General features: G+C 44.4%; 1 protein-coding gene across 1 annotated transcript in view; it reads left to right on the top strand.

Moving 5' to 3' along the window:
- Positions 1–26,415, top strand: part of Slc4a5 (solute carrier family 4 member 5) — a 106,230-nt gene that overhangs the window by 50,596 nt on the left and 29,219 nt on the right. Inside the window, exons 5-15 of the mRNA XM_076833608.1 lie at positions 7,049–7,209; positions 8,014–8,169; positions 9,615–9,716; positions 12,038–12,093; positions 15,420–15,577; positions 16,085–16,172; positions 17,120–17,274; positions 17,560–17,748; positions 19,379–19,553; positions 21,451–21,584; positions 22,275–22,546. Coding sequence (XP_076689723.1) covers positions 7,049–7,209; positions 8,014–8,169; positions 9,615–9,716; positions 12,038–12,093; positions 15,420–15,577; positions 16,085–16,172; positions 17,120–17,274; positions 17,560–17,748; positions 19,379–19,553; positions 21,451–21,584; positions 22,275–22,546 — 1,646 coding nt within the window. The remainder of the gene's footprint in view (positions 1–7,048; positions 7,210–8,013; positions 8,170–9,614; positions 9,717–12,037; positions 12,094–15,419; positions 15,578–16,084; positions 16,173–17,119; positions 17,275–17,559; positions 17,749–19,378; positions 19,554–21,450; positions 21,585–22,274; positions 22,547–26,415) is intronic.

The following is a 26,415-nucleotide window of genomic DNA, read 5'->3' as shown; positions in this document are numbered from 1 at the left end:
TACCTTATCTCTGATCACAATATGTATCTATTGTCTGCAGATTTACTCAAATCCACCTAATGCCAGATCGTTTTATTTCCTTCTCAAAGAACCACTGATGTCTGATTCTCTGCTCCCTGAGATTCTAATGTAATTAGACTGAGTTTCAGTCTGGATTTGGAAATCTGTAAAAAGCTGTCAGATGCTCCTAATATAACCAAGGTTGAGAACCGCTGATACTTACTCTAGCCAGGCAGGTCTCCACCTGAGGTGGTGGGTGGGGGGGACTAGAATTCAGGTCGCCTGGTGTTTAGCCCTTTTCATATCTTCCTTGAAGCAGATAGCCTCCTGTTCTCACAGTCTGTGTTTTGAGTGTTGGAAGCTCTGGCTGTCCTGGGTGGCTCACCCCATGATGTTTTCTTCTGCTCTTTTTATTAACAGAACAGCAGTGACCTCTAATTGTCTCTATGACCAAGTTACTAGGTATAGAAAAGGCCTCAGTTCTGGACCCCCTCTGTGTGACAGAGAACAGCCTTCTGTGACATGTGACTTTTCAAGGTCTGTTCGGCTCCATCTAAGACGAGAAAGGGGCACCTGGTGCCGCCCCTGGCAAATGCACAGGCGGAGTCTACCCGGCTGCCCAGGCCTGAGTGAAGTCCCTAAATGTCTTTTTCCAACCCAGAGACTTTTCTTTCCACTTGACCTGCTTTTCTAACTCTAATTCCCCACATATTGAAGCCAACTATGGTATAAAGGTCACTTTGCAATCCCAATTGTTTGGGATTACATTAACCATTTTATCAGCCTTCCGTGAGTTTCTAAGCCTGTCTTTGATCAGAGACTTTTTAAAGAACCCATTTCTTTATTCAGTTTAGAATGGTTTAAACATTTTATTATGGAAAATTCAAATTTCTACAAAAGCAAAATGCAGTAGAAAGTTCATCACCCAGCTTCAACAGTTACCAGCTGACTCAGGGTGAATCTTATCCCTCTATTCCCTCCCCAACTAGTTTTCAGACACCATATCAATCTATGTGTAGTTACTTCAGTGTGTGTCTCTAAAAGATAAGGCCTATTTCTTTTTATTTTTTTTAATATTTATTTTTAGGTGTAGATGGATACAACACAATGCCTTTATTTTTATGTGGTGCTGAGGATCGAACCCAGGTCCCGCCCGTGCTAGGCGAGCGCTCTACCACTGAGCCACAATCCCAGCCTCCTATTTCTTTTTATAATAACACTGCCATATATAAAAAGAAATGATAGGAATTCTTAATTTCACCAAATTCATATTTCCTAGATCATTTCATATTTTTTCATAAACGCAATCAGTCTACCCACTGCATTGGGGGATATATCTCTTAAATCATTTTCAGTCCACAGTTTCCCCTTCCTTTTTTCTCCACTTGCACTTGTTATTAAAGGAACTGCATCATTTGTCCGGTCTGGTTTTCCACATTTTGTTCATTGCATACCTGTGAGGTTGTTTAACATGCTCCTCTGCCCCCTGTGTTTCCTATAAATTCATGGTTGGGTCCAAGCTTGTCTGACCAGTCTGACTTGATTTTTCTTTTGGTACTGGGGATTGAACCAGTACTAAATTGAATAAAGAAATAGGATGAGCACGTTACCACTGAGCTATATCCCTACCCCTTTTTATTTTGAGACAGGGTTAGACTAAGTTGATAAGGTTCTCATTAAGTTGCCCAAACTGGCCGCAAACTTGCAATCCTCCTGCCTCAGGCTCCCTGGTTGCTAGGATTAGAGGCATGCACCACCACACAACACACCCAGCCAGCCTGGCTTTTCTACAAGACCATTTCATAGATGGAGGTGTACACGTCCACCAGAAGACCGCTCATGTCCCACTCATCTTTGTGCATACGTGCTTGATGTTGCTAGCTATGATGATTCTTGCTTATGCCATTCTGAGTATTTTAGGACTTTTTTTGCAATGCTGGGGATCCAACCAAGAGCCTCATGCATATTAGGCAAGCATTCTACCACTGAGTACATCCCTAACCCAACCATTCTGAGTATTTTAAAGTATACTAAACAGACTGAGTTTCAAGCGGTTTTGTTTTTCCCAGTCATTTTGTCATGGCCAAACTTTACCCAAAGTGATCACAGAGATCTCACTACCCTTAGGCAGTATGGGGAAGTATTTAAGGAGAAATGATTTGGGGACACCAGAGAGGAAAAGAGTGGCCCCTGTCCTCAAGAGGCTTCATATCTATTTGGTATTTGTTAAATACCAAAACAGAAAGCAGTATTGACTACAATTAATTGTTATTTTAGGGTCTGAGATGTTGTCCTGGTGAAGTTCTCTAGTATCCTGGAATTTTTAAAAATCCAGTTTTTAGGATTCTGGTAGTAGGATTCTGGTGATACCTTACCTTGACCATGGAGACAGGAAACTTTGTTTTTCAGCAGATTGTGCTCAGGTGGGTTGGTGCCCTTGTCTCTGTGTGCATAGAGTTAATGTATGGTAACAATACAAATAGTTGAAATTCTGGGAAACAGAGAAGATACCTCATCTTTGCTATCTGGAGTTAATAGAAGGGGTCTCAAAGAGATGGTGTGCTCTTACCCACTCCTTACAGGTGAAGTTGAGTTTGCACAGGCAGAAAGTCGAGGCATGGGATGTTAGGGGAGAGATGCTGAGGATGTCCAGCATAGGAAATTTGTGAGACAGTGTAGACAGCAACAAATCCAAGTTGCCCCACTGAGCCACATAACACCCTGGAGCTGGTAGATGGAGTAAGGTTGTGGAGTAGTAGCAGAAGCATCTTTAGCAACAAGCTGACAGTAAAATTTGTCTTGTGTATTATTATTATTATTATTATTTTTTGTACCAGGGATCAAACCAAGGGACCCTTAACCACTGAGCCAAGTCTCCAGCCTTTTTTAATATTTTATTTAGAAGCAGAGTCTCACTGAGTTGCTAAGTTCCTTGCTAATCTGCTGAGGCTGGCTTTGAACTCACAATCCTTCTGTGCCTCAGCCTCCAAGTTGCTGGGGTTACAGCCGTGCCCCACCACACCGCTATCTTGTATATTTTTTAACAGCACAAAGAACATACAAAATTTATTACATACCTAAGGCCTAGGAGTATTATCAAATGTTTGTGTATTTTTGAGCAAATTTGGGGGCAATCTGAATAGGAAAAAGGTTGAGCATCCCCTCAACTGAAACATTTGGATTTGTCCACTGATCTCTTCCTTGAAAACTCTAAACACAAAATAAAACTTTTTGATGTTATACAAACTTGGATCTAACATAATTTAAGTGATGTTCTCCAAAATGGATTTTCCAATGAAAAAACTCAGCTGCAAATTGGAAGTCTCCAAGGAACTCTGTCTCCAGTCCCTGTTTTAGATATTAACATTTCAGGCCTCCCCTATCAAATCTTACCATCTTGTGTCTGTCTAATTCTCCCAAGGCTTGCCAGCTTCCTGGCTCACTTGTCTCAAATAATTTGTATTCAATTAAGAATTAAATACTGGGGCTGGGGATGTGGCTCAAGCGGTAGCGCGCTGGTCTGGCATGCGTGCGGCCCGAATTCGATTCTCAGCACCACATACAAAGAAAGATGTTGTGTCGGCCAAAAACTGAAAAATAAATATCAAAAATTCTCTCTCTCTCTCTCTCTCTCTCTCTCTCTCTCTCTCACACACACACACACACACACACACACACACCTCTCTCTTAAAAAAAGAATTAAATACTGATAATGCGGGCTGGGGATGTGGCTCAAACGGTAGCGCGCTCGCCTGGCATGTGTGCGGCCTGGGTTCGATCCTCAGCACCACATACAAACAAAGATGTTGTGTCTGCCAATAACTAAAAAATAAATATTAAACTTCTCTCTCTCTCTCTCTCTCTCTCTCTCTCTCTCCCCCTCTCTCCCCCCCCACACTCTCTTTAAAAATAAATAAATAAATAAATAAATACTGATAATGCAAAGGATTCATACAATTATGTGAAGAGGAAATCTAAGGAAAAGATGTTCAACTGTAAATGCCCCCTCAAAGGCCTATTCCCTTGCTCAAAAGTAACTATGGATAATAGATCCTTCAAAAACTTTTGCTAGGCATTTTCAGACGTGTGTGTGTGTGTGTGTGTGTGTGTGTGTGTGTATGCATACACACACATGTGTATGTTTTTCTTTTTCATAAAATGGGGTGGATATGTCCCATCTATCAGTATGTATAATTCACCCTCATGATTTTTATTTACCTCTGGAGGGCATTCTGCAGTATGGAAGTGTGGAATTGATGGAACCATGCTTCTGCTGAAAAACTGGTGTGTGTGTGTGTGTGTGTGTGTAACTAATGTTTGGTATATGCCTAACACAATGCAAATAGTTGAAGTTCTGGGGGGGCAGAGAGATTTTTTTCTTCCTAACAGATAAAGTTACAGTGAACACTTTGTATGCATATTACTGGATATAGATGTGCAATTGATGTCCTGTGATAATCTCCTGGAAACAGAACTGATGAGTCAAAAGGCATGCACACAAAGTGGAAAGAAGCTTCCCACATCAAGACCGTGCCAGGGGCTGGGGATGTTCCCCGGTTAGTGTGAGGTGCTGAACACGATCCCCAGCACAACAAAATAAAATAAAAAGGCTGTGCCATTACCCCTGCAGCACATGAGTGGCCCTGTCCTCATATGTTCACCAACATAAGAAGTTGTCCATGTTTTACTTCTTAGGAGAAATGAAAGAATGTTACTTCATTTGTAATAATTTAGAAGCTCTTGATTAATAGTGAAGTTGAGCATCTTTTCATTTGTTTCTTGGTCACCTTCTTTTTATTGGATAATTTGTGTTTTTCTTATTAATTTGTTTCTATTATAGATATTGTCTTTTTTTTTTTTTTTTTTTTTTGATACTGGGGATTGAACTCAGGGGCGCTCAACCACTGAGCCACATCCCAGGCCTATTTTGTATTTTTATGAGAGACAGGGTTGCTTAGTATGCCTCACAGTTGCTGAGGCTTGGCTTTGAACTCACAAGTCTTCTGTCTCAGCCTCCTGAGCCGCTGGGATTATAGGCATGTGCCACCATGCCCTACTAGATATTGTCTTTTTTTAAATATTTATTTTTTAGTTTTAAGTGGACATTATATCTTTATTTTATTTTTATGTGGTGCTGAGGATCGAATCCAGTGCCTTAGGCATGCTAGGCAAGTGCGCTACCACTGAGCCACAACCCCAGCCCCTAGATGTGTAATTTTGATGTTCTGTTTGACGCAAATGTTTTCCCCAGTGCATTACTTTTCTTCAAACTTGGTTATTTTTTTATACTGAAGTTTGGTTGTATTTATTTTATTTTTATGTAATCAAATCTTTCAATATTTTTCCTTTTTGGTTTTATATCTTGTTTAGAATGTCTTTTCCACGATATCTACCAAGAATATAATGCTCTCCTAACACTCTCTTCTTGTACATCTACATTTTTGTTTATACATTTATTTCTATATTTTATTATTTTTAAAAATATTTAATTTTTTTTAGTTGGACACAATACTTTTATTTTATTTATTTATTTCTATGTGGTGCTGAGGATCGAACCCAGGGCCTCACTTGTGCTAGGGGAGTGCTCTATCGCTGAACCACAACCCCAGCCCTGATTTTATTATTTTTTAAATATTTATTTAGTTGTAGATGAACACACAGTATCTTTATTTATTTTTATGTGGTGCTGAGGATTGAACCCAGTGCCTCACACATGAGAGGCAAGCACTTTACCCAGCCTCAGCTCCTTATTTCTATATTTTTTTAAACATATTTATTTTTTAGTTGTAGTTGGACACAATATCTTTATTTATTTTTATGTGGTGCTGAGGATTGAACCAGGTCTCGCACGTGCTAGGCAAGCGCTCTACCACTGAGCCACAACCCCAGCCCCTATTTCTATATTTTAATTTTAATCAATGAAGAACTCGATATTGTTCCATGAAAAGGAGGGATTTATTATTTTTTTTATAATAAATAGGCTGGTCAACTTTTAAACAACTCCTTCATCTAAACCCAAGTTCTGTTTCTAGACTATTCCATTCATCCCTTTTTCTATATTTGACCTGGGATCACATTGTTTAGTTTCTTATGCTTTTCACCAGCAAGTTTTTATGTCTGATAAGGTATGTCCCATCCCCATTTCTTGTCTTTTTAAAACTTTCCCCAACTTTCTCCAGGCATTTATTTTTTCTGAGTAACTTTAGAACTAGATAGTTATAGTCCAAAAATACTCCTTTGAGATTTCAGTTGGGACAAATAGGAGCTTCCTGCTAATTTGAGGTTGACATCTTTCCTAGGTGGGCTAGGAGTCTGTAGCCTGGACACTTGGATCCCTTGGCAGTTCTCTAGGCTGTCCAGAGCTGCCCTCTGATGGGGAAGGACAGCAGGTGCTGCCTCTACCTGCTGTCCAGGGCTTTCCCACTCCACCATCTCCATGCAGCCTGTGATTTCCAGTCTTCATGGAAGCACGCTTTCCTGATTAAAGTTTTTTCCTTCTCCAAATAATATTTGGACTTTAATCTGAACTTTCAGAGCCAAAATTCAGAATGAAAAAGTCTGAAAACCTCAGACCCTGCAACAGAACCCAGAAAGAAATACTTTTGTCATGGAACAATTTCCTTCTCCCAGAACCACACTGACCTGCCTAGGGTAAAACAGGTTCCAGTTGAGACTTAAAAAACAAGCAAAATGAACAATATTGTTGTAGAATAACCTAAATGTATCAAATTTTACATGTATAGGTAAATAAGTTTTAGTAAATGTAGAGCTGTGCAGTCATCACCATATTCCAATTTTTAAAACATTTTCATTACCCCAAAATATCCCTCAAGTTTATTCAAGGTCATTCTCTGGGTGCAACCTTGTCCTTAGCATGATAGCATCAGGAGGTGTGAGGACAGTGAAGGGATCCCCAAGAGAGCCTCCGTTCATGAGTTTACAGCCAGTGCTCCCATAGGCTCACAGACCTACATACTCCTGGGGATACCCAGGTGGGGCCTCCTCCTTGGGGACTGACCATGCTGAGCCCCATCCTTACCCCTTCCAGGTGGATAAAGTTTGAAGAAAAGGTCGAGGAAGGAGGTGAACGCTGGAGCAAGCCCCATGTGTCCACGCTGTCCCTGCACAGCCTCTTTGAGCTCCGTACCTGCCTGCAGACGGGGACAGTGCTGCTGGATCTGGACAGCGGCTCCTTACCACAGATCATAGGTGAGGTGGCGGCCACCACAACATCTCTCCTGGGGTCCCTACAAACCAGGGCAGCTCTCCCTGCCTTGTTCCCATCTGCAAGTCTTGTGACTGGCTCATCCCTGACACCTGCCTGATTCTGCAGAGACCAGCTTTGGTTGTGATGTTCCCCAATCAGCATCCCAGTCCTCCAAGTTTCAGCTCCATGTATAGCTCTCTCAGGGAGGAAAAGACCATCCTCTGAAATGCTATCCAGCGATGCAGCAATAAGAGAGAGTATTTGGACCATGGTCACACTTGTATGGCCATGACAACCTGTTTCTTTTCAGGGTAAAATGGATCATTGTTCATCTGTAGGAAATTAGCTGCCACTTAGCGGAGTGTCAGAAGGAAGAAGTGGCTTGCCTTATCCTAAATGTCTATGTGTTTTGCTCTAGCACATTTGATTTTTCCAGAAGTATTTTGCCCAAAATGCTTTTCTTAAAAAATTCATTTTAGGACTGAAAATATTTAATAACAGTACTTTATGTTTCCTGGGACACTTCCATATGTCCTATTTCATGGTATTTTCATAACACTGACAGAAAGACAGACGCTTCTATATACACATGCACAAACACAGAGATAGGCACACGCTCTTGTACAAGAAGAGACTGTTTGTGATGTGCCCAGGTTTCCACAGTTAGTGGCAAGGCTGGGACAATTTCTACATCCCCTGTCACCTTTAGCTCACTTTCAGTCCCACTAATAACAGGTGAAATTGAAGAGCCCCACCTTGGGTCCATTCTGTCCCATATGGACCAGGCATGTTCGTTTCCCACTCAGATGATGTCATTGAGAAGCAGATTGAGGATGGGCTCCTGCGACCAGAGCTTCGGGAAAGGGTCAGTTATGTCCTCCTGAGGAAGCATCGTCACCAAACCAAGAAGCCCATCCACCGTTCCTTAGTGGACATTGGAAAGTCAGTCTCCTCCACCTCAAGTAAGTTGGGCTCTCTGCTGCTAGCAATTGGGTATATGAGGACAGTATCAGGCCCCAATGCCCAGGTGAGCCCACCTTGGTGACTGGGAATATCTGCCTTCATGATCTGGAGAAATTCTGCTGTTGGGGATCCCTCATCTTCCTTCTCTGGTAAGCTTCTGAGGACTCCAGTTGCACCCTAATGTGTCTTTATCACCAGAGCAGAGCAATTCCTAGGAAGAGAGTTGGTTCTCGGCCTATTTTGCATATTACAATCACTTGAGATGTTGGATCTTGTCCTAATGCCTGGTCCCTGGCCTGGAGAGTGGGATTCAGTTGGTCTGGAGCATGGCCTAGGAGAGAGAAGAATGTTAGAAAAGTTCCCAGGAGATCCTCCCATGTACACAGTACTGAGGAATGCTGGTAGGATGGCTTGTTTAGGAAAGGACCTGAGAGTTTCCCACTGAGCTCCCAAGAGGAGCTAAGAGCCTTAGCAGAAATGTCACACATGGGGGTTTGTTAGAAGTGGCTGGGTTTGCCTCAAAAGTTCCAGGATTTATATGCCTGGCAGCTGGTATCATTCTGATTAGCAGAGCCTCAGGCCTAGGAAAGAGGATTGTCTATCTCCAGCCCTCTGTTCAGTATCTCAGTAGAGATGCCCAGAGACACTGACCCTGCTGAACCTGTCAGATAAATGCAGGAACCAGAACAAAGTTGATAAAGTTGCTAATAAAAACCCTTCAGGACTGGGTGATGTGGTGCACACCTGTAATCCCAGCAACTCAGGAGACTGAAGCAGGAGGACTGCAACTTTGAGGCCAGCCTCAACAATTTGCTGAGACCCTCAGCAATCTAGCAAGACCCTGTCCCAAAATAAATGAGAGCAGGGGAAGTGGCTCAATGATAAAAGACTCCTGGGTTCGACTCCCAGCACCAAAAAAAAAAAAAAAAAAGGAAAAGAAAATGACAGCAAATCCTTAAAGAATCTCTTAAATGAATTATGTAAAATCAGGAAAGTGTTTAGCGTATCAGTATAACAGCAGCTACATACTCAACACTTTCCATGTTCCAGGCAGTGTTGGGAGTGCTTCCTCCTCTGTGAACTCATTCCATTCTCACCATGACCTGTAGCATAGGTGCTGTTCTCATCCCCAGATGAACTGCCTGAGGCAGAGAGTTTAGATAACTTGCCATAGGTCACACAGCCAGTAAGCGATGAACTCAGGCATGAGTCCAGGTAGTCTACTATACCTGGCACCAGTTTAATCAAGTGTCTATCACTTTCAACAGTGCAAATATTTCCTCTGTAATCTTGTTCAGACCATTAACTGACTTCTGGAAAGGAAAAGGACACACTTGTGCAGCAAGCTTTATTTAGTTGAAGTAACTGTACAGGAATAGCCTGCTAATCGGAAAGACTGCACTGTGCAAGCCTTCCAGAACCAAGTGTCTTCTTCTTGCCCCAGATCGCAGTCCTGCCCGGAGCCCTGCAGCTGGCTCAAGTCTACACCGCTCCACTGAGGACCTGAGGATGAGGCAGAGCGCAAATTATGGACATCTGCGTGAGTGTGTCCTCTACCACTCAGTGACAGCTTCGTTCTGATCATGACAGCTATGGAATGTCCATGTTTTCATAGATGGAGGAGGTGGAGGACAGGATCTATCTAGAATTCTCAGAACATGTACCAGGAGAAATTGAACTTTTACTCTAATTTGGGTTGTTCTGATGGTCTGATTGACTCCTATACTATTCCAAATAATTCCTCTGAACAATGGAGCTCAAAGTCAATCCCTGGCATAATTGATAACCCTGTGTTCTAGGCATATTTTTCTTAGTCTAAACCTTGTTTTCATCAAAACAATGACTTGCCCTGTTTTCTGGTGAAAAGTCTTCCTAGAAATGGAATTAAAAACAGGTGAGATCCTTTCCCCGCAGGTCAATTAGACAGCATTTCCATCCCTGATGACAATCTTTCCAACAGGAAAAAGAAATGTGGGCAGAGTTGTTGCCTTTTATTTGCTAGGAATGGATTAGGGGGCTTGTGAGGTGAAAGGTCACTGACAGGTGATGATCAGTTGAGCTATGAGGAAAAAGAGAACTTAGAAAATGAAGAGAAAAACAAAAAGCAATGTGGAATATTTTTCTTCAACTACTTTTACTAAAATTCTAACATTTGAACAGGTGCAGCCCAAGACTGTGCCACTGACCAGGTTAGAGGAATGACTTGGGGACCATATGCCTCTGCCCATGGCCTCTGCTACTGAAAGCTCATTTTTTCTTTGTACCAATGCCTGAGTCCCAAGTCTCTCACCCTGTTATTCCACATAGGGCTGCTAGGGGACAGTGGGTCAGTACACAGAATGGGGATTTGGCAGACCTTCCCTTCATTATCATGGGAATGCCATGCCTCCCTGCTTCCTGGTGGGAACTCCAACAAGAGGCATGAGTAAGTGACTACAGGTTTGTGTGAACTGTGTCATAGTCAAGGTGTGCACCCCACCCCATGATCACCCACTGAATGGGCCACAATGGAGAAACCTCAGTGAGGAGGGAACACACAGCTGAGTCTTGGAGATAAGCAGGTTTCCAGAAACAAGGGGGAGGAAGAGGCTGTTCTAAAACAAAGACACAAACAGCAGGCAAAGGGAAGGAGCTATCAAGGGAAAGAACACTGGTTCAGTTCACCAGGTGCATAAGGGTTAGGGGAAGAGAGTGTCAAATCAAACAGGGCCTTGTATGCCCAGAAAAAGTACCCAGACATCATTCTGAGGGTAATGGGGACCACTACAAAGCTCAAAGCAGGAGTAGGCCATAATCAGATTTTTATCTGAGAAGAATAAACAAGAAATGGGCAAGACTGAAAGCAAGAGACTGAGTCGGCATTCAGGAATACAGAGGAACGGACCAAGGTGGCATATAACCACCTGTGGGAATCGGCGAGAAAGAAGAGGGAATAGCCACAGCTGGCTCCTAGGTTCCTCTCTGAGTGACTGGTAGGCGAGAGGGAGGAGGCATTGAGTGGAATTGAGCCTGTGGGGAGAATAGTTTGGTGGGAGATAATGAGTTGAGTTTGAGGTGCCAGATGAGGCTGTTCTAGTGAGTCTGGAGTTCAGAAAAGAAATGGGACTGGAGATCCATCCTCAGTGTCATCAGGCCAGATTTGCAGTAGGAACACCAGCAGTGAATATGATTGGCCAGGGAGGGAGAGGTGAGGCCTCTGAGGGCCTCTTGACAAGACAAGACCCCTAGGCAAGTCAAGAAGGAGAGGATCCTGAGATGGAAACAAGAGAACAATGTTCTGGAAGCAGGAAATGATCATAGGCCAAAATCAAGAAATTCTAGATCTGAGAGGGTCCACTGGATTGGCTGCTTGTGGGAAATGAAAACTGATTCCCAGAGGAAGGAACTCTTGGCAGTTCAGATGATACTTTGACTGTTGGAAGCCCATCTCCCTTCCCTCTTTCAGCCCCTCTCCAAACACTGTCATGGGTCATGGAGGATGGAGGTGAAACGAGTCTCTCTGGCTGACATATTTTAAGCTTAGTGACATCTGGCTCCTCACCTAAAACTGCATCTCTGTACCTTCTCACATCTGGAACAGACATCTTAGTTAAGTCCAAGAAGTTGAAGCCAAGAGGTGGAGACCAGAGTGAAGTAGATTCAGAAGTGAGAAGGAAGAAGAGGAACCAGGAGTCTAGTTATTCTTTCAAGAAAGTCACCATTGAAGGGAAATAGAGTGAGAGGATGTTAGCTTAAGGGGGCTTCAGGATTAAGGGGAGGAGTTCTTATTTCTCTTATGAACATGGGAAAGGAAGGAGTAAGATCCAAGGGAAAAGGACCTGCAAGATCCTAGCTTCCTCTAATGACTTTCTTTTCCTTTTCTCCTAGGTCACGCCCAGAGCAGAAGTATGAATGACATCTCTCACACCCCAAACACAGACCAGGTAGAAAAGACCCTCAGCTTGGCTGCAGTGGAGGGCTGGGCAGGCAGAGCCTTTGGGTTTCTTTCAGGGGCAGAGAGCTCCTAGGGGAACAACAAAGGAGTGGCAGTCCCCAGGAAGTAACCTTGAGGAGGACTCTGGGCTGCCTTGGTGACTGCCTAGCCCATGAGTCAGGTACTGACTGAATTTGCAGTGCTGGCTCTGTTCTAGGCCGGGTGGCCAGGAGTGGGGGACAGATGAGGTACCAGCTGTCCCTGAACTCAGGATTTGCTGGAGAGAGAGGACACAGCAAGAACATATAGCTTTACCTTCACCTCATGTCCCAATTGTACCTTTAAAGATGGGATAGGAATTGAGAATGGCAGAGAGGAGGAAGAGGGGGCCTCCCCATGGAGGAAATGATGATAGCTAATTAATTGGACTGTCCAGTGGTGCATCTTCTTTCTTAGCGAGGGCAGGAGAACATTGACCTAGTCTCCCACAAGCTGGGCTGCTTGATGAGATCAGAATACCACAGAAGGTTGAGTCTAAGTCCTAAGGCCCACAGCCAGGAACTCAGGGGCCTTACCACCTGGGGAAACTCACAGGAGGACCCCTCAATCCTGACCTCCGTGTATCTCAAGGGCAGGATATCCTGTGCCCCAGAATAAGTAAGGAAGGTGACAAAGAAACCTGAAACAAACTCCCTGAGGAAGGGGATTCTGGACTGCCTTGGTGACTCTGCCTACTCCATAGCCAGGTACTGACTGAGTTTGGCTAGGGTGCTGCCCCTTCAAGGTACCCCCAAGTCTGGTGGAAATCAAAACAAAAGCAGTCATCATATCCAAAATACTAAAATAATAACAATAACATGAACCAACATTGAGGGTCCATATACAGCATGTATTACACTGAGCCCAGCATTTTCTGTGCATCATGAAGGCAACACCATCATCCCCATTTGACCTATGAGAGAACATTGAAGCTGGACATGATTAAATAACATGTCCAGGGCCATATTGCCAAGAGGTGGCAGAACCATGACCTGACCCAGGCAGTCTGACTTTAGAGTGCTTACTTAGGAACAATTTAGCAAGCAGTCAGTCTCCTGAATTATTTGAAGAGGAACACCACTTAATTATAGTCATGCACACTGACAATGGAGTCAGGATAAGAAAGCATTACCTAGAAAAATCTTTCATAACTTATTTTAGTAAAAGTCTCAGTGGAATTAATAATACTGGCTGTCACTTTACCAGGCAATGCTTTGATTTAAGGATTGGAACTTAGCACCTGGTACCAGCATGTTTCTCCTGACTGGCACCTGATGCTGCTTCTTAATATTTGTGACGTCAGTGCTTGGTACCCCTTTATCTACTCTTTAGGTGTGAACCCAGAGGCATTGGCCCTGCACTCTTTCTCCATCATTGGTTTTGCAGGGTTAAGCTCCACGCTCACCTCTAGCTGGTGGGTTCCCAGTGAACAGAGTGGATTCACACAGCTCCCCCTGCTGCCGACCTTGTACTGTAGGACTAGGCCAGAGCCTTCTGGTTCAGGAAGTAGGGTCCCATGGATCCCTGGTTGGACAAGCTTGTACCAGGCTATAGCCAAGTCAGTGTGACCAGAAAACCAGTATGACTCCATTTCTGTGTTGCCACTACCCCGATTTCCTGATCAAATGTGTCACAACCTGCAAGAAAAGACCAAGGCCCTATTTTCAATTCCTCTTCTTTTCTGGATTACAAGTGGGTGTGTTGGGCCACTCTGTTGTGGTGTTGCTCTCAAAGCCTCATTCTCCAGGGTGCTCCTACCCACCCCAACTCTTCTTTTCTCCCCTGGACTCCTTCTCCTCCCCCACCTCCCTCTCTTCTACCAGTCTGATGCTTGGGGGTGTGGGTGCTGGCATGGGGACAATGGCTTTCCTGGCACACCCAGCCCTCCATCCTAAAGAGCACTACTTATTAATCAGCTGACTGTGCCTGAGACAAAGAGACTTTTTGAGTATTAGGGACTCTGGCCTTCCCATCAACTCCTGCCCTTGCTTATTCTCACCATGTTAGGATCCTCAGGACTGTTGCTGATTGCCTGGGAGGTTGTAGATGTTTGTTTTCTTTCCCATTGAACTTAAAAGATTATAAGGGTGCAGGCCTTGTTCACATGTTCTTCATTGTGCTGGTGGACCACCCTATCCAGTGTGTATCATACCCTCCAAGAAGTAAATCAGGAAACAATTGGCACAGAGGGAAAGGACTTGTTGGCCATGTCCATGCCCACCACTGACCCCTCTACTGGTACAAAAAGAGACACAGGGGACCTGTGTCTTCACTGAATCTACCAGAAACAGATATTACTGTGCCCACTGGAGATATTCCAGCAGAGAGTAGACTGGAGGGCAATCATGATGTCCACAGAAGCTCCCTTCAACCCTGGCCTCCACCTGAAGGTGCTGGCCTCCACTCTGTGTCTGCCACTGTAGACTGAAACCAGCCTTGCCCTCCCTCTCCTTCCTCCTACAATATCACCTCTGCCTCTTATCCATCCCCTTACTGCCCAATGAGTAGGCAATCTGAAAAAGTAATTTATTTTAGGATAAGGACTAAGAAGAGCTTTATGTGACCGTCCCTGGGGCATTTTTATCATAAAAGGACTCAGGGGAAATAAAGTCATAAACAGAGAGAGTGGGAACAATACCTGGCATATCCGACCCTATCACTCTATTTTATCTTCTTGCTCTGGACAGACACTGGTCAGAGAGACTCCCCAGTCCCAGGCCACCTTGAGAATCTCACCTGGAAAGTTGCAGAAGTTATGAGTTTCCTAGGAGGTCCTGTGGTGGTCAACCTGGGACAACTGCAGACTTAGAGAATGGTTACCAGTCTTCCTGTGACCAGGAAGCATGTGATGAGGGGAAAATTAAGCCATTCCATGCTGGCCATCAAAACGGGCCTCACCCACCCTCTGCCACCAAAGGTGAAGCAGAGAGGAGAGGTCTGATCAGCTGGACTGTAAATGCTGAGATTCCCATCTGCTTGGACAAAGGAGGCTGTCCAACAGATCTCGGAGCTCTCTTCTCAATCCCTTGACCCACACTGCAGTTAATCAGTCTTCTCCCATCAAAGAATACTTCAAGGGTCAAGTCACTATCTGTATTTTTCCATCTGCAAAGACTTAATTGGTCTCTGGGGTTAACCACCATTCAGTCCCTCATCTGCAGAATCAAGGAAAGTGTTTGATTATTTCTTTTAGTCTTTTGAGAAGTACTGGGAAATTTTTTTAAGTTAGGCCCCCCAGTGAGGGAGGAAGAGCATGTGGAATATTCTTGGGTATCTCATTTCCCCCTCCCTGAGCAGCGGAAAAACAAATTCATGAAGAAGATTCCCAAGGACTCAGAAGCCTCCAATGTACTTGTGGGTGAGGTGGACTTCCTGGATCAGCCATTCATTGCATTTGTGCGTCTCATCCAGTCTGCCATGCTAGGTGGAGTGACTGAGGTGCCCGTCCCTACCAGGTGAGAGAGAGCCTCAGGGAAACCTGCCACCATGCCAGTCCTGAGAGTGCCAGCTGTCTGTGTGTTCAGCAATCTGTGCTCATAGGGACACCCCTTAATGTAGATATTTGCTGGACAAGAATTTGATAGTTTATTCAAAAGAATCATAGAAGAGAAGGCGGCAAGAGCAGAGGGAGAAGCATTTGGGTGGGCTCGGGCAGCAAGACAAAGGTGAGGATGCTCCAGGGGGAGCTTAGTGCAAGCGAAAGAGGAATGTTTCTCCAACAAAAAGATTCAAAGGAGGGAAGCTAGGGGCTGGGGTGTAGCTCAGCAGCAGAGCACTAGCACAGCCTAGCATGCATGAGGCCCTGAGTTCAATCCCCAGTACTGCAACATACACAAAAAAGGAGAGAATTTAAAAATTTAGCAATGGATACTATTGAGGACCAAAAAATCCTTCTCTTCAACTTGATCCTTTTTTTCTTTCTCATTTTTTTTCCTCCTTCTTATACTTCATCTTCTTTGCAGATTTCTGTTCATACTGCTGGGACCTTCTGGGAGAGCAAAATCCTACAATGAAATTGGTCGTGCCATTGCAACCCTGATGGTAGATGATGTAAGTGGTGACTCCTGAATGTCATAGCTCCTGCACCAGCACTGTTCCTTCATTCACTGAGTCATCTAACAGGCACATTTGAGTACCTACTGTATACCAGACCCTGTGCAGGGTACTGAAGATTATGAGATTCGGGGAATAGTCAATGGGTCCTTTAGAAGCACCTATCAAGTGGGAAGGACACAGCTATAATAATAAAATTAACCATGTGCTAGCTGCCTAGGCAGTCAAGGAGGGCTTCACAGATGAAGAAGCTGTACAACTCAGATGAGCAGGAAGTAGGTGGGCCCAGTACCAGTCTAGGAGACAAACCCTCCCAACGAAAGGAACAGGGATCAAGGCTCAAAGAAGCTGGATGGAAGTGATCCAATACAGACTCAGTGTAAGAACTTTGAGGACAGGAAGTGATACCAGAGAGGTGAGTCAGAGATTATGCAGAAATTGTGAGCAGATTCTAGAGTTCATGAACTCTGTCCCCAGAGTGATAGGATGCCCAGAGGACTTTCCACATTGGCATAATCTGTAAGTCAGACAGCATGCTCTGGCGACAGCAGGCAACCTGACCCTCTAAGAGTGAAGGGCTAGAAAGTAATACATGCATTTGAAATATGAGCATCTTGGACTGGACTCTAGGTTTTCTAATGTGCTCCTCTGTGGAAAACTGAAACCAGAAGTGTTCAGCAATTCAACCAAAGCCCTATAGAAGGAATATGGAAACCTGGGCTTCGGATAGCAAATAGGCTGTCTTGCCTTGGTGCTGGCTCTAATTGAGTCCTATTTTCCCCTGGTACTGTGTTCTCACCCACCACAAACTAAGTAAGTTGGCAGTGGGAGCAACAATTGAAAGTGATTCCATTGCAGCTAGCTGTGATGTGCTCAAGAAGGTGGATAAGAAGGGAATGTCAAAAAGAGAGCTGACCCCTTTTTTGTCCCTTGATCCTTGCCAGCTCTTCAGTGATGTGGCCTATAAAGCCCGCAATCGTGAGGATCTGATTGCAGGAATTGATGAGTTTTTGGATGAGGTCATTGTTCTTCCCCCTGGAGAATGGGACCCAAATATCCGAATTGAGCCACCCAAGAAAGTGACCTCTGCTGACAAAAGGTGTGTATATGAGTGGAAGGGATGGGGATGGGGAGATGAGGGAAAGCAATTTTGTTGGTATCATTTTGTTTCTCTTTGTAAAAAATCAGAAATAAATATGGCTAAATATGAACATTTGTAAAATTGGGGTGACCTCTGTGTGGGTATTGTTAGAGCACTTTCTGCATTTTCCCATCTTTTGAGATATTTATTGAAGACGTGAAGATGTTCCAGGGACAGTCCTGAAGGGCTGGGACTCTCCTAGCATTGGAAACCCCACTCGTTCCCATCCCTCTTCTCTTCCAGGAAATCTGTGTTTTCCCTGGCTGACGTAGGTCAAATGAATGGCTCCGTGGGAGGAGGTGGCGGCTCAGCTGGAGGAGGAGGTGCTGGTGGCGGTGCTGGTGGCGGTGGCAGTGGCGCAGCAGGCGGCGGGGATGATGGAGAGATGCCAGCTGTGCACGAAATTGGGGAGGAGCTTATCTGGACAGGAAGGTGCCCACCCCAGGCCTGAGAGAAACCCTGCTGTGCTTTCAACTTCTCTCCTTCCCACCACTTTTCCTTTTCCACCACTGGGTACAGCACCAACATGGAGTCTTAGAACAGACCAGTCTTTTTTCTTTTTCTTTTTCTTAGTCTTTTTCTTTCTGAGCCCTCCAAGCCCCTCTTGGATCCTGAGGAGGGTTGCCAGAGCGGGGAATAGGCAATCTGACCCAGGAGTGGAGGAACCCAAACTTTTCACTAGATATCCTTTGGTACCTGTATTTATTTCCTAGAGCTGCCAAAACAGTGCAACACAAACTAGGTGATACAAAACAACAGGTTATTTGCCCATAGTTCTGGAGGTCAGAGGTTCAAAATCAAGATGTAGGCAGGGCCATGTTCCATTTGAGACTCTGGGTAGAATCCTTCCTTGCCTGCTCCTAGTTTCTAGTGGTAGCCTACAGTCTTCATCATTCCTTAGCCTGCAGCTGTGTCTCTCCAGATTTTGTCTGTGTCATCATGGGCCTTCTTCTCTGGGTAGGTCTGTCTTCATGTAGCAATGCTCCTTTCTTTTTTATAAGGACACCCATTTTATTGGATCATAGCACACCCTAATGACTTCATTATAAACTTGATCAAATCTGCAAAGACCCTGTGTCCAAATAAAGTCATGTTCATAAGCCCTGGGGGTCAGGGCTTTAATATATCTTTTTAAATATATTTTTGGTATATTTTTTTACAAATTCTCCTACCCTGGGTTCTTTGCCAGCTCTTAGTGTCTCTCAGGTTAATCTAGGCTTAAGAAAGGACTTTGAGAACAAAGTCATGCTTTATATACCCTTGGCTCTATACCAGTGATTTTCAACTGAAAACAACTTTTCCCTTCTTTAATCTTCACCCCACCCTCACTGGCTCCTGCTACTCTGTCTACCTTTTGGCTCAGGGAATTTGGCTGCAGACCAAATGTCTTTTCATTTGTCATAACTGGAGAGGAAACGCTACTGGCATCTAATGTGTAGAGGCCAGGGATACTGTTAAATACCCTACAACACAAAGAAGAGAATCATTCCAATAAAGGATTATTCAGTCCAAAATGTTAATAGTACTGAGGCTGAGAAACCCTGCTATAATAAGTGCTGGTTTAGGAGCTCTGTGGAATAGCATGCTCAATAAAAACTGTCTCCAAACCTAAATTTCCCACTCAATTGTTCCAGGGAGCAAAGAAACCAATTATCAAGGTTTGAATGTACCCTCAATGAGTTCACGTTATAACCTGGGATATCTCCATCTTCTATAGTTGGCCATACCTATATTTACCATGCACAGGGGCCCTGTAGATGTAAGGAGGACCACCATCTGAGGATCCCAGAATGTTCATTCCTATGGGTTAGTCTCATCAGAACCTTTCTCCATAAAACAAATTATGTCCACCCTTCCCAGGGTGAATGATGCTGACTACAAGTTTGGGATCCTGCAAGAATTCTTCTCTGGTTTCAAATGTGCTGGTGAAAAGATTCTTATCCCTAGCCATCCACTGTCAAATTTCCTTCCTCACCCCAGATTCTGCAGGACCCTAAAAATAGCCCTGCCCCTGCACTGGTGTTTGTGGTAAGAAAGCTACCCCTGGGCCTGTCTCAAACAGGTTCTTTGGTGGACTATGTCTGGATATCAAGAGGAAGTTGCCTTGGTTCCCAAGTGACTTCTATGATGGCTTCCACATTCAGTCCATCTCTGCCATCCTATTCATCTACCTCGGCTGTATCACCAACGCAATCACCTTTGGTGGGCTTCTGGGAGACGCCACCGACAACTATCAGGTGAGTGTGAACAGGGGACATGAGAGAAATTGTAAGTAAAATCCACTGCCACATGGTGGCAGGTTTCAGTCACTGTCTAGGTTTATGCCATTCTTTTTTATAACCCTTTACCCTTTCAAAAGAAGGAAGGAAGGAAGGAAGGAAGGAAGGAAGGAAGGAAGGAAGGGAGGGAGGGAGGGAGGGAGGGAGGCGGGAGGGAGGGAAGGGAAGGAAAGGGAAGGGAAGGGAATGAAATGAAATTAATAATTACTAAAGATCAAATTTAAGGATGATATAAATATGCCAACATTTAAAGGGGAATTATTTACTTTGTTATTTGGCACTTTACCCCCTGATAATTGAACAAACTTAATCAATACAATTAGTTGAGTTGTTAATTGTGAACTTCTCCCCACTTTTTTTTACACCAACTTTGGTTTCTTAGCTTGGAGTTAAGACATTTACAGAAAGATGGTAAGTTGTTACCATGACAATAAGGCAGATCTCCCTGGGGAAAATACTCAGCAGAGACACCCTCCTTCCTCTCCAGTGGACACCTTATGGGGATAGAGTCATTGGAAAGCTTAGGGTTCCAAGGAAAGGACTTATTTCCCCGAGTAGGTCAGATGAATGCCTATTGCCAGCCCTTATCTCTCCCCTGAGTTTCAAGTTGAGTATCCAGCTACCTCCCAAGCATATTCCTATGACTGCCCCTTGAGATCCCCCAACTTACACAGATGGCATTGTGTCCATTATCTTCTCTCCTAACCTGCTATGCATAAGCCTTTCCCAGTATAACAAGTGACACCATAACGCATCCAGTTGTGCACGCTAGAAACTAGGCATCACCCTTAACTCCTAAATCCTGGCTTCCCCTGGTAGCCCTTATGGCATGGCTCTACTTGCCTCTTAAGCCCTCATCTCCTGCCATTCTTTCTCAGAATTCCTGACCTACTCATCCATTGTATAATCTGTTTTCTATCAATCCTGATCATCTTTAAGTTCTTCAAAGACATGCTTCCTTTCAGCTCCAGCCTTTGAATACACTATTCCCTCTTTGGGGACACTCATTCTCTTTACTCCAGTTAACCCTGTTCTCTTGAACAATCCCTGTTCGTGTTTTCGGTCTTGGATTCCGCGTATCTACATTTAGGGTGGCCTTTCTGACTACCTTTTCTCTCCTACTATATATTCCTATGACACCCAGAACCCATCCCACCTTATTGCACTCCTTGACAGAAGTTCTCAATGGGGACAGTTTTGACCCAGGAGACATTTGGAAATATTCAGAGATAGATTTGATTATGACAACTGGGAGGAATGGCTACTGGCTTTTAGTGGGTAGAGGCCAGGGAGGCTGCTAGACATCCTATAATACACAGGACAGATCCCACAACAGAGAATTAGCCTGGAATACCAATAGTGTTGAGGTTGAAAACTCCTGATATATGGAAATTGGTTCCTTATCTATATCTCACTAGACTGAACATGAGTTATCTTATTCACTGATGGGTCTCCAAACCTAGCACAATGCCTGGTACCTAGTAGGCACTTAATGGATTTTGAAAGAATGAATGATCTTAATTCTAAAGATATCAAATAGATGTTTAAATGAATGAATATTTAGATGGATGAATAGGCTGTCCTCTGTGAGTAGGATGGACACAAAACAAGCATATCCATGGTTTTCTAGAACCTGGAGTGCCAAAAGCAGGTCACAAAGGACCTTCATCCAAATTGAATTAGGGTAACACTGGACATGGTAGCAAACTGTGGGAGATGGGAAGCAAAATTTGGGGAGAAGAGAGGCCAGAACAAAAGATGAACAAAAGCTCTTGGAGAGATAGCTGGGTTGCAACCTGAATGCGGAAGCCTCTTCTGCTACCTCTGCTAAGTCTCACACTTCTCATGCCCCCAGGGAGTGATGGAGAGCTTCCTGGGCACTGCCATGGCTGGCTCCTTGTTCTGCCTCTTCTCGGGACAGCCTCTCATCATCCTCAGCAGCACAGGGCCCATCCTCATCTTTGAGAAGCTCCTCTTCGACTTTAGCAAGTAGGTATCCTTTTGGTGATGCCCCCTGCCATCTCTTGCACTTAGGGCTGTTAGCCAAAGCCAAGACACAGTAATAGGCAGGGCCTAGGAAGTGCCAAAGCCACCTTTAATAAGGGAGAGATTGTCAGGTGGATCCTCCTGGCTTCTGCCAACTACCTGCCTTTAAGATGACTGTTTTAGTGTGTATTAGCACAGCCCACAGGGAGCAATCCAGGCAAGACAAGGGAAGAAGACTCATACCATGCTGTTCAATTGAAAGTCAGTGTAGTGTTTGAAAGTCTTGGGCTGGAGGTCAGAAGGCTGCACCCAGACCCAGGTAACTCCCACCACTCCAGGCTCTGCTGCCTCATCTACACCCAAGGGTTTGACTCAATTATGCCTAAGGCCTGCTCCAGCCCTATTCATCTGAAATTTCCTGTTTTTCATTCACGCTGGGTGTCTGTGACCAACTATGTGAGCACTGAGTCCCTCAGCACCTTCCTGCATACCTCCATGAGATCTTTTCCTAGACTTCTCAAAGATCAGGCAACCCCACCCAGGAATTGTCCCTGTCCCCAGTCCTTTGACTGTCCCTAGGAGGGAACCTGTGCCACCAGAGGGGGAAATGAGCTGCTAAGGGTGGGTCTGGGAAGCCAAGCACAGGAATCCTGGACTGGAGGACCCCCCCCCCACTTTCCCTCTGCCTTCCAGAGGCAATGGCCTAGACTACATGGAGTTCCGCCTCTGGATTGGCCTACACTCAGCCATCCAGTGCCTTGTCCTGGTGGCCACAGATGCCAGCTTTATCATCAAATATATCACCCGCTTCACGGAGGAGGGCTTCTCCACCCTCATCAGCTTCATCTTCATCTATGATGCCATCAAGAAAATGATCGGTGCCTTCAAGTACTACCCCATCAACAGGGACTTCAAGCCCGACTCCATCACCACCTACAAATGCGAGTGTGTCGCCCCTGACACAGGTGACCGGTAACACCAGACATGCCCTGCCCACCCCCCCCACATACTCTCCCCTAGAACCACAGCTCTGTCAAATGCAGGAGAGCCTGTTTGAGAGGGGATGTTCAGCCCAGCATTCCAAGGGAGCCACACAGGGTATTGAACCCAGTTTTTGGAAGGAAACCAAGAGAACAGTAGCCTTAATATGAACTCCCAGGGCTATGATCAGAAGGGTATGGGGGGTATCACAGTTTGCCTCAGAGCAGGGTGATGTGGAAGCTACACCTGTCAGCATGCTACCCAAGCCAGAGGTAGATCTTTTGGTGCCTAATGTTCCTCCTCATATATTATATTTTTTCTATCATTGCATGACACCTTATTCCCAAAACATTGCTGCCAATGTGGTCTCATACTTTATAAGGCGAGAGCACATCAGATGGATGAACGTCTCTAAAAACAGGAACACAACCAGTGTGGAGGGCTTGCCAATCATGCCAATAGAAAAACAGTTGGATAACCTGGGGTTATTTAGCTTCTTAGGGATAAGAGAGGTATAAGAGAAGAACTGTCATGCCACAAGGGACACAGGATGTAGAACAAATTGAGGAGCCGAAGTTTCAGGGAACCAGATGCTAGTGGAATCTGGGAAAACTGCAATGGTGGGAGTCGCTATCATGGGAAATATCTGCCTCTTGGTTGATAGCCAGTTACTTGGACTCTCTGGAAGTCTGTGTGCCAAGAGATCCCCATACTAGGTGGGAGGTTTAATCGACCCACTGGTCAACCTGATAATAAGTATTCAGTGGAGTTACTTTATGGACCAAAACCTGTCATCTGGAAACTTAGAATTTCTCATAGAGTCTGATCTCCTGACCTCCCTTGCAGCCATAAGCATGGCCCTGAGAGCATTCAGTGGGGTGTACCCAAGGTACTGCAGAGCAGGAACAGTATATCCACCCCACTTCTCCAAGCAGCACCAGGCTGGACTCACAGAGAGCAAACTGAGGCCCAGAGGCCACCCAAGGTCACAACAAACCTCAGTTTCCCTAGATTTAAAAGGGGATTGTCAATGTTGGCTCTACCAGTTTTGTGGGGCTCTTATGAGGTTTTCAAATCTATGTGTAGGTTTTATTAAAGGAAATAAGTAAACATTTGGGGTTTTCAGTCCCTTAATACATTACTATGAGCCAGACAGAGTGATCTCAGCCTCACCTGTGATCGTAGCTACTCAGGAGGCTGAGGCAGGAGGATCACAAATTTGAGGCCAGCCTGGGAAACTTAATGAGACTATTTCAAAATAAAAGTTTAAAAAGGACTGGGGGTGCAGTTCAATAGTAAAGTTCTTGCCTAACTTGATTAAGGCTCTGGGTTCAATCCCCAGTGCTGTCAAAAAAAAAATAAATAAATAAATAAGCAAAGAATTCAAAAGCGTTACTATGTATAAAAAAAAAAAAAAGATGATCACAAGTCAGTCAAAAATATTGGTGGCACAATTTTTTAAGGTCTTTGGAACTTTATGGAAGATAAAATGCCTTGTCTTCAAGTAATGTGGTTTTGATTACACCCCTGCTCCCTGTCACTGCACTGATTTTGTAAGGAAGTCAAGATTTAATTTTTTCTTATATTTTTTCTATCATTAATGTTGGGTTATTCTATTAAAATCCAGTGATAGTTAAAGCTACCCTTGGTCCTGAGTCAGGGCACATTGCTTGTCTAGAACATTGAGGAGATCCTACCCACTGGCCCTTTTTATTCTGCCCTGGGGCAAACTCTGCCTCTGGGCCAGGTTCCATTTGGGTGCTCTTGTTTACAGCCTGTACATTCCTGACTCCAGATTCATTACACTGAGCACAAATTTCCCACAAACATGACTTTTAGAATCATATTCCTTGACCTCTTTCTATAAACATTCGAAATTCTGGAGTCATATGAAGACCTTTGGCTATTCTGAAAATCATCTATCCACGGGAGAAACCAAACCTAAAAATGCCCTAGAAACAGAGGATGAAGGAACATACAAAGTAGCATTCAAGGAGCATAATGAAGCCACTTCATTTCCAAATAGCTTCCTCTCTGGTCTTGCCCAGAGGCTTGATGTCACTTCATTCTTTGGGTCATGCTGTTGTCATGTTTCTCAAAGTGTGGTCCCCAGACCCACAGCTTTAACACCATCTGAGAACTTGTCAGAAATGTAAATTCTTGGGCTCTACCCCAGACCTGCTGAATCAGAAACTGGGGCAGGGTCCAACCATCTATGGATTAACAAACCTTTCAGGTAATTCTGATGCCCTCTCAAGTTTGAGAGCTTCTGCTCTCTTGAACTATTAATTAATACGCTGAACCATTATTAACTACTAACTCCAATAAGATTAGGTATTCTGGGCTGGGCTGTAGTTCAGTGGTAGAGTACTTGCCTCTAATGTCTGAGACATTGGGTTCAACTCTCAGCAATATATATCTACAATTAAAATAATTTTAAAAAAGATTGGATCTTCAGTTTCTTCACTGAGAATAAAGGAATTGGAACCAGAACAAGTTAGTTCTGGTTAGGAGAATATAGAAAGGAAAGTTCTAGATATGTAGGAAATTAGGGAGTGGGGAACTAACTGTGGTTTCTTTCCAGTTCATGAGTCATCTAATTACTAATTGTTCCATATTCTTAGGTTTACTGAAAAGAAAAAAAAAACCAGCTTAACTTTAGCATATCTCTCATTCTTTGTCACTCTTCCTAATAAGCGCTTTTTCGGGGGCACTTTCTTTTTATATTTAACTTTGTTTCCATTGTAACTGATTTGTATTCTGTTTATGGATGCTGCAAACACTGATTTGGCTGCTTTCAATCCCAAGTGAGTACCACTTTTTGCACACTAAAATTTTACAATATTTTTGGACCCCTTCTGGAATTTTCCATGTTATATTTCTTCCATCTTCATCTTGAGTAGCTTTCAGATAAACTCTATAAAGTTCTTGATATGAAATAATTGATAAGCCTAAGGAAGACATCAGGAGGATGTCTGGCCTGAAAACACTGGATGGTGGAAAATGTTTGACCTCCCCAGGTTTAAGCACTAACAGGGAATTCTCTAGCATGTCAGTGGATTGCCTAGAGGCAGCTTCTTGGCCAGCTTCTCTGTCCCTAATATTAATTGTGCATCATGTTCTTTTGGTCAACAATGTCAGGAAAGGCAACAGATGTCCTTGATTTCTAATAAGTAACACTTTTGTCAGAACAATCTGAACAAACTACTGGGTTTATAGAACTCCTAGTAATGTTCTACAAACTGAGCAAGACTGAGTTTGTCAGCAACCCAGTCCAGCTGCCCCAGAAATGAGCACCTTAGCAGGGCCCTGTAGTCTATCCAACCCTGTGGACAGCTTGTTAGTGGTTGGGAGAAATTTCAAGATTAAGTTCTTCTCTCTGAGTTCCTAACCAAATGTGGATAGTCAGCAGGGGCCAAATGGGGCTTGCAGAGCCTCTCAGGCTTATTGCCAGCAAACTGGCTGGGGTTCCTTGATCTCCCCACACCTGCCACAGGGGAACTGCTTAGTCTGCCTTTGCTTGGAGGAGGAGAGTGAGGCAGGCCTGGCCTTCACTTCCACCCCTGCAGTTCAGGAGGAAGAGAGAGGGCAAGCAGTGGTCCTCCGAAGCCTGCCTCTGTCATGAGTAGCCACCAACCCTGGGGAGCCCCCATGTGGGTGATGAGCTCTCCCCACAGGAAGGAGCAAGGGAGGCCCAACAGAGAGAAGGGAGAGTGGAAAAGTCCACATGGAAATGAGAGGAGGCAGATTATGTTTCCTCCAGCTTTCCTCAGGAACTGAAGGGACCCATAGGTGCTCCACTTAAAGGGACACTGAGGCCAGGGAAGGGAAGTGCCCGGCAAGAGACACAGTG

This window comes from Callospermophilus lateralis, chromosome 14 (genome assembly GCF_048772815.1).
Source record: "Callospermophilus lateralis isolate mCalLat2 chromosome 14, mCalLat2.hap1, whole genome shotgun sequence".
Classification (NCBI taxonomy): Eukaryota; Metazoa; Chordata; class Mammalia; order Rodentia; family Sciuridae; genus Callospermophilus; species Callospermophilus lateralis.
This window is presented reverse-complemented; position numbering and strand designations above follow the sequence as displayed.